The 7,186-nt window shown below is 53.3% G+C and overlaps 1 protein-coding gene across 2 annotated transcripts; it reads left to right on the top strand.

The window, feature by feature from the left end:
* The first annotated feature begins 3,264 nt into the window (after positions 1 to 3,264).
* Positions 3,265 to 7,186, top strand: DCTN3 (dynactin subunit 3). Of its 2 annotated transcripts, NM_001245191.1 has the most exon segments (8): positions 3,299 to 3,421; positions 3,534 to 3,602; positions 3,605 to 3,618; positions 3,951 to 4,037; positions 4,901 to 4,984; positions 5,537 to 5,595; positions 6,338 to 6,397; positions 6,810 to 7,186. In NM_001245191.1, coding segments are annotated over 3 exon segments (171 nt in total). In that variant the 5' UTR covers positions 3,299 to 3,328; the 3' UTR covers positions 3,614 to 3,618; positions 3,951 to 4,037; positions 4,901 to 4,984; positions 5,537 to 5,595; positions 6,338 to 6,397; positions 6,810 to 7,186.

Here is a 7,186-nt window from a genome sequence, read left to right as displayed (position 1 = left end):
TAAGCACTCAGTGGCAGCTCACCCGTGGGTGGGGATCCCATTAGGCTACCCTGTGCAGGAAAGGAAACATGACACGAGCTGCTGAGACCATGTCCACGGGGGTGTCAGTTTGGACCTGGTGAGATGCCAGGAGTGATGCACCTGCCTGGTACATGAGCAGTGCCCACAGAGGACACAGGTGATGATTGTGGAGCTGGGAGGCACACACATAGGTGGGTGGTCATATGTTCTCCCTTGTACAAACTCAATGGCGTGCACAGTGAGACTGTCACACTCATGCCCACACATGGACTGCCATGCGTGTGCAGCCACCTGAGCATCTGAACAGGCACAGGGGCTCCCGTGGGGACAGACACTCTGGCTAGAGGCAACGACGAAGATAGGTCCCTGGCACCCAAGGGGACAGAAACTCCTGAGTCCCCCCCACCCCGAGGCCAGACTCAGACCCCTGGGGACACACAGCTTCTCGGGAACAGCTGCTGTTCCTCAGGTTCAGCCCCTCGAGGACAGCCCCCAGTCCTCCCGGAACAGACCCAGCCCCTCGAGGACAGCCACAACCCACACTCCCGCTGACATCCCCAGCGCGGATTCCCAGGGCAAGGGAACACCCCCAGTCCGGATCTCTGAGCCCACCCGGGAGGGGTGTCGCTGTCCAGGGTGCTGCAGCAGCGCTGCCCGTCCGGACTCAGCCTCGGGACACGGGGGTGACACGGAGGGTGGGGTGTCACGCTGGAAACGTGTTGAGGGCATGGGTTGACACCCCTGCAGAGGACCGGTGGTCTGGCGGGTCTACCCCTGTGGTCTGGCCACTGGGGATGGAGGAAGGTTCATGGACAAGGCGTGTGTGTGTGCGTGTCGGGGGGATTTGTTTGTGAGTGAACGAAGCAGAGCTGGAGTGGGATTGACGCAGCCTTAATTGCAGTCTTGTGTCCCTTTGCACTGCCGTGAAGTGCTGGCCACAGCTCATCGAGCACCACAGCCCCAGGGAACCAGCAGGGCACATGCGGGCCCCGTCCCCACTCATTACCAGGCTCAGAGGGTGATGTGTGTTTCCGTACTCCCTGGGGAGCTTGGGGACACAGCTGCTGTCACCTGAGTAACCAGCCGTGATTGATGCCTGCTTCCCCATGTCCTGCAGGGACTGTAATTGAGCAGGAGAGAGAAGTTGGAGGATGAGGGGACAATACAGCCCAGCCGATGGAGCATTGAATCCAGTTTCAGCACTGAGCCGAGGGCAAGTGATTGAATCTGTGTGCCCCTGCAGGCTCCAGGGGATGTGGTCAAAGGCCTGCTTCTATTGCCAGGGAGCAGGGAACAGGTTCCATGTGCTGGGCTGTGGGCAATCAGTGCTGTAGCTGCAGCTCCATTCCCAGGCTTGCAAACTGGACGGAACTCTAAAGGGTGGATGGGGATAGTCCCAAAGCCCCCAGTGCCTGAGGCCCAGGACTGCCTGAGTTTCTCAGCTCAGGGTACTGGGTGGTCTGGGACCCTCTAGTACAGGTATTTGTGTGTCTGGGGCATTGTCCATCATGCTGGGCTCAGGCCACAGTAGAGATGGTGCCCTCTAAACACAGACCATCGCTGTGTGCACAGACCCTGGCCCTCCTGCAGCCCCTGGCCCCTTCTGCGGCCCCCAGGTGCTTCTGCTAATGAAGCCATTTCTATTTGTTGCCTTTGTGGAACAAATCTCAGCTCTTCACCCTCTGAAGATCCCAGTTATCGATCCCTTGGAAGAAAAGGCAGCATACAAGAAGCCTCAGCCTTCCCCTGCTGCCTAAGTGCTCTGCATGGCTCCTGCAGGTGATTTGGGGGAGCATAAGGGCTGCTGAGGCACTGGGCCACCCCACAGCTCCCTCCTGCACCCTGATAGACCTGTACAGTGCTCAGTAGGAATGTACCTGTAAGGACAATGATTTTTCAGGGCACAGTGGGTTTAGCTTTCAGCAAAGGGCAATGGGAGGGTTCCTTAAAGCCATGCCTCTCACATTATCGGTGATGTTAGCAAAATACCTGCAGCTGGCAGATGGTTTTTATCTAAAGAGTGGCCTGGAACCTTGACTTAATGTTCCCTTTTGCCTGGGCTATGGCAGTGCAATACCCAGGCCCATGTTCATCCTGGCACTGCTGAAGTCATCAGTACAAGATGGGACTGAGCCCTGGGATACAGAGAATGACATCAGAATGTGCTTTGAAAATTCACAGAATCACAGAATCATCAGGGCTGGAAGGGACCCCTGGAGATCACACAGTCCAACCCCCCTGCTAAAACAGGGTCACCTGGAGCAAGTGACACAGGAACACATCCAGGTGGGGTTGGAATGCCTCCAGAAAGGAGACTCTACAGCCTCCCTGCACTGCTGTTCCAGTGCTCTGCCACCCTCAGGATAATGAAGTCCTTCCTTCTGTTTTATGGCCATTGCTCCTCATCCTGTCACAGGGCACCACTGGAAAGAGTCTGGCACCGTGCCCTCTGACACCAACTTTTGGTATATTTATATGCATTCATGAGATCCCCTCAGTCTTTTCTCCAGACTGAACAGGCCCATCTCCAGCAGCCTATACGCAGAAGAGAGATGCTCCAGACCCCAGATCATCCTTGTGGCCTCTGCTGGACCCTCTCCAGTAGCTCCTTGTTTTTCTTGTGCTGAGGAGCCCAGAAAGGGACAGAGCATTTGAGGCGTGCCCTCACCAGGGCTAAGTAGAGGGGCAGGATCACCTCCCTTGACTTGCTGGCCACCGTCTGCCTAAAGCACCCTCAGATACTTTTTGCTATGTAGCTGGGAAACCCGCTGGATTTTTTTTCTGTGGCAGATGCAGCTACAATGAATTAATTTTATCCCTGTCAAAAATCTGTGTAATTGTGAGTGCCAGTTGAAGCCAGTGGCACGGCTGGTGTTTGCTGCACCATTCATTAGTAGTTCTCTTCTTCACGAGTGTCACCTGTGGCAGTCAATAACAGAAAGGTGAGCGCGGGCACACAGAGGCCTGGGGGAAAGCCGGTGGCAGCCTCCCGCATTTCAAAGGGCCTGCATCCACACGGATCGCTATATCAATTCCTTTTAATACATCTGAGCGCCCCTTTCCTGGAGGACCACGCCGGAATGAAGCGGCCATCGACTGCCTTCCGAGGCAGCGGGAGGGCTGCACGCCTCCCTCTGCAGTGCAAATCGCCATCGACCGCGCCGCATCCTCTGAGAGGGGCTCCGCGGCGCCAGACGCGGCCTCCCCTCCCGTCTCCATGGCAACCGCGGTCCTTAGCAACGCGCCGCCATAGCAACCGCCGGGGCGCGCCGGAAGTGAGGCGCGGCCGCTTCCGCCCGGCACAAAGATGGCGGCGGGCGCTGCGGAGCTGCGGCGGCTGCAGTGGCGGCTGGAAGAGCTGGAACAACGCGTCGGCCTCGGCGGCTGCGGGCCGCAAAAGGTGCTGGGGGGGAGCTGCGGAGAGCGGCCGTTTGGTGCGGTCCGGCGGGGCCTGGGGTGCCGCTGCCCGGCGGGGCCTGACAGCCCCCTCCCCTCCCTCTGTGCCTCTGCAGGTGGCGGACGAGCTGGTGAAGGTGCAGGTGGCGCTGAACAATATCGCCGGCAAGAGGGAGAGGATCAAAATCCTGTTTAAGAAAAGTGAGCGGCTGTTGCGGAACGGGAGGGATCGCAGAGGGCGGGAGGAGAGAGCTCCAAACAGTTTCACTGCTCTAAACAAAAATACCTTCCCCACACCTTTTTGGCTTGGGCGCTTATTTCAGTTTCTTTGGCGCAGAAATAAGTAACTGGGAGAGGTTTATGTGCTTGCGATCCTCCAGCTCAGCAGTCGGGATGGGAAATGGGCGGCTGGAGCCTGTTATTTGCTCAATTTCCATCTGCCCATGTCAGGATCTGCTCTGCATGAAATGCTGGTCTTGTGAATGCCATAACATCTCCCTACTTTTTGTCTCCAAACCTATTTATCCCTCCAGTTGAAGATATAATAAAATACCTTGACCCCCAGTACATTGACAGGATGGCTGTTCCAGACACTATGAAGCTGCAGTTCATCTTGGCAGGTATGGGATGAGACGAGGGGAAACAGGAGGCTTTTGTAGCACTGCAAAAAAAGCGTCCTTTAGCTAAGATGGGTCAGGATGGATTTCTTTTCTTCATTGGTAAAATGTGGCACGGCAGGCCCTGTGGAGGTATCAGAGAGACGGTTTGTACAAGGGTGTCTGTCACCCTCGGTGCTCCCTTGTGCACAGTCACACTGCAGTTTTGTCAGCTCTGATCTCTCCTGTATTGATCATTCACTTTAGCCCCAAATTAATCAAAGAGTAGTAAGAAAAGCTGGAGCTAGAATGGTTTCCTTACCCCACTTCAGTATTCTCCAGGCTGGGACAATTGGGTGTATTTTGACATCCCCTATCCTTGTCCTCTCTTGACCCAAGGAGTTTGATCAACCTGTGACCAGTATAATCTGTGAATGGAATTCCATTGAATCATGGAATGTTAAGGGGGTGGAAGGGAACTTAAGGACCATACAGTCCCAATCCACCCTCCCCAACTTTCCCAGGTTGCTCAGACCCCATCCAGCCTTTCCTTGAACACTGCCAGGGATGGAGCATCCACATCCTCCTGGGCAGCCTGTGCCAGTGCCTCACCACCTTCACAGTAAAGAATCTTCTCCTAATATCCAGCCTAAATTTCCCCTCTTTCAATTTGTACACTCCTTGTCCTATCATTAGAACTTGGTGGAGATTCTCCTGCCTGAAATTGGTGTCAGTCAAGACCCAGGGATGAGCAGCACAAAAGTGATGAAAAATCATGAACTAGCTCCTTTCTGTAAAGACAGATCAGCTGGAAAAATTACCACTAGTGAAAAGCCAGAGCAGTGTTTTGTGTTTACTGATGTTGCTTCTTGTCCCCACACAACCAGAGGAACAGGCTATTCCTGCCCGTGCAGCCCTTCTGGAGCAAGTGAAGAACCTCCAGCCTATCTTGGACAGCACCAGTATCCAAGGTATGCATGTTCTGCAAGCTGGAGCTGCAAATGCCACCTGCTAAGCTGTGGCCTGTCCTGCTTGCTTTCTCTTCTCTTGAGTCTGAGACTAGAGAAGAAGACAGCTTAGTGGTGTGAGAGTAAACTGAGTACAAACTTAGTCTGCTCCTGCCTCATGCTGCCCTAGTCTCCCTTGCAAAGTCATGGAGGTGATAGAGTAGCTTGTGAAGCAGGCTAAAGAGAGCACTGTGGCAGAGAGGGTGGAGCCTGGCAGGTCATTCCTTCCTGTGAGCTGTTTTACATCCAGAATATCTCTGTTCTGGCCAGTGGTTTACTCCAGTGTATTTCTTGAGTAGCCCTCGCTGTGGGCATCCCTGAGCTCGTGCCATGTGCAGGATAGTTACATATTTTTTTTTTTATCCTCTCTGAGTTTTATCTATAGTGTGGGACACTTGCACTCAGCGAGTGGAGTTCTGCCATGCTGTGTTCATGGAGGAAGACTGGGCTTTACTTTGGGAGCTAATCCCATGTGCTGTAAAACAACGCAAACTGATTTCTCTTTTGTGCTTCCAGCGGTTCCTGACCATGCAGCCAAACTGCAGAGGCTCTCACAGATCCACATACAGCAGCAGGTACCGTGAATATTCCTATAATATTGACTAGAAGGGCCTAGGAACCTTTTACAAGTGGTTGTACTGACACCCAGTATTTGTAATTGCTTGAATTGCTCATTTATGGCAATTCTTTGCAATCTGAATTTTCATACTACGATCTTAAAAAAGTTTTAAGCACTCCAAGGGGAAAAAGGAGCCAGGATTTCTGTGAATTTCGTCCAAGTTGGAAATTTGCCCACCATACCCTGCTCAAAACAGCTTTCAGTGACACACAGTAAGGGACATTTGGTTTAACCATCTTGTATTCCCCCTTTTACTGAGACACTGAGGTGAAGCATTGCTCTCCTCCAGTGTCCTACTCTCTGGAACATTGTTGACACTGTCAACCTGTCCCTTCACCTTTTCCCTCCCTGTATGAGCACTCTTGGAGCTGTCAGTCAGCAGCCTGGGCAGTTCCTAATGGTCTCTTTCAGCATTTTGCTGTGAGTTTCTGTTCTGGGGCAAGCAAAGCCTGGATACTGAGGAAAGGCAGGCAGCAGTGCAAGCCTGGGGGTTTTGCTGCTTCATGGGACCAGTGTTTGTCACTTTTCTCTTAATTGTGGAAACCTGTCCAGCTGCAGTGAGCACCACAGCCAGGGCCTGAGCACTGATCTCAGTGCTGGCCTTGGATGAGTTTCCTGCCGTGCTGGCATGGACTGAGAAGGGAGGAATGTTGTTCACCTTATTTATTGGTCATGCACTGCGGCTCCCCTCTTCACAGGAGAAGCGTCACGATCTCACTGACAGTGTCAAGACACTCCTTGAGGATTACAACAAAATGGTATCCTTTGAAATGCCTGGAACTCCTGAACTGACTCCTTCCCCTGTCTGATCCCATTGCGTCTCCAGCCTGGGGTTTAACAGCCTTTCTGATGGGGTGACACCTATGTCCCTGTCCTGGCTGTGTATGATCCCAGTGCTAAGGCACATCCCAAAGCCACAGTGGGTAGGGAAGCTGTGTAGAAAGCCCTTGCATGGTGGTAGTGTGTGGAGTTCACAAAGTACCTCCTGGACTCCCATGGGTGTATGGGGCTGTGCAGTGGCTCAGCCACTGGGTGGAGTGAATCCATGAAGTGCCCTGGTGCCCTGGGCTTCTCCTAAGGAATCAGGATTGTAATGGTGCTGTCAGGATGCTCTGACCTAGGTTTCTTCCTCGCAGTTTCCACATAACTTTCCTTAAGTGTCGTGTCCAGACCTTGCTGCTCTCCAAGCAGTTTGTGCAGTGGAATGAAATCCTGACACGTCTGGAAGTGGCCAAACAAGCAAAACCTGTGGCAGAGTGATGGCAGAGCTGGGAGCATGGCATGACCAGAGCCCCTGTGGCAGAGCTTGCATCCTGCTGGTCTCAGCTCCTTCCTGCTTGGTGCGAGCATGCTGAAGTGACACGGCAGGATCGTGGAGCACCCAGCTCTGTGCAGAGCTCTGCCGCCACCAGTCAAAGCCACACTGCTTCTTAATCTGCCACTGTTTGCAAATCTTTTATTTCTCTGAAATGCATCTCAGTTTTAATGTATTTCAAAACCCCATTTCTGTGCTTACTGTGGGCCATAGTAAAGTCCTGGAGTGCTAA

Source organism: Taeniopygia guttata, chromosome Z, assembly GCF_048771995.1.
Source record: "Taeniopygia guttata chromosome Z, bTaeGut7.mat, whole genome shotgun sequence".
NCBI classification, from domain to species: Eukaryota; Metazoa; Chordata; class Aves; order Passeriformes; family Estrildidae; genus Taeniopygia; species Taeniopygia guttata.
Note: the sequence above shows the minus strand (reverse complement) of the source record. Positions and strands in the feature narration are given on the sequence as shown.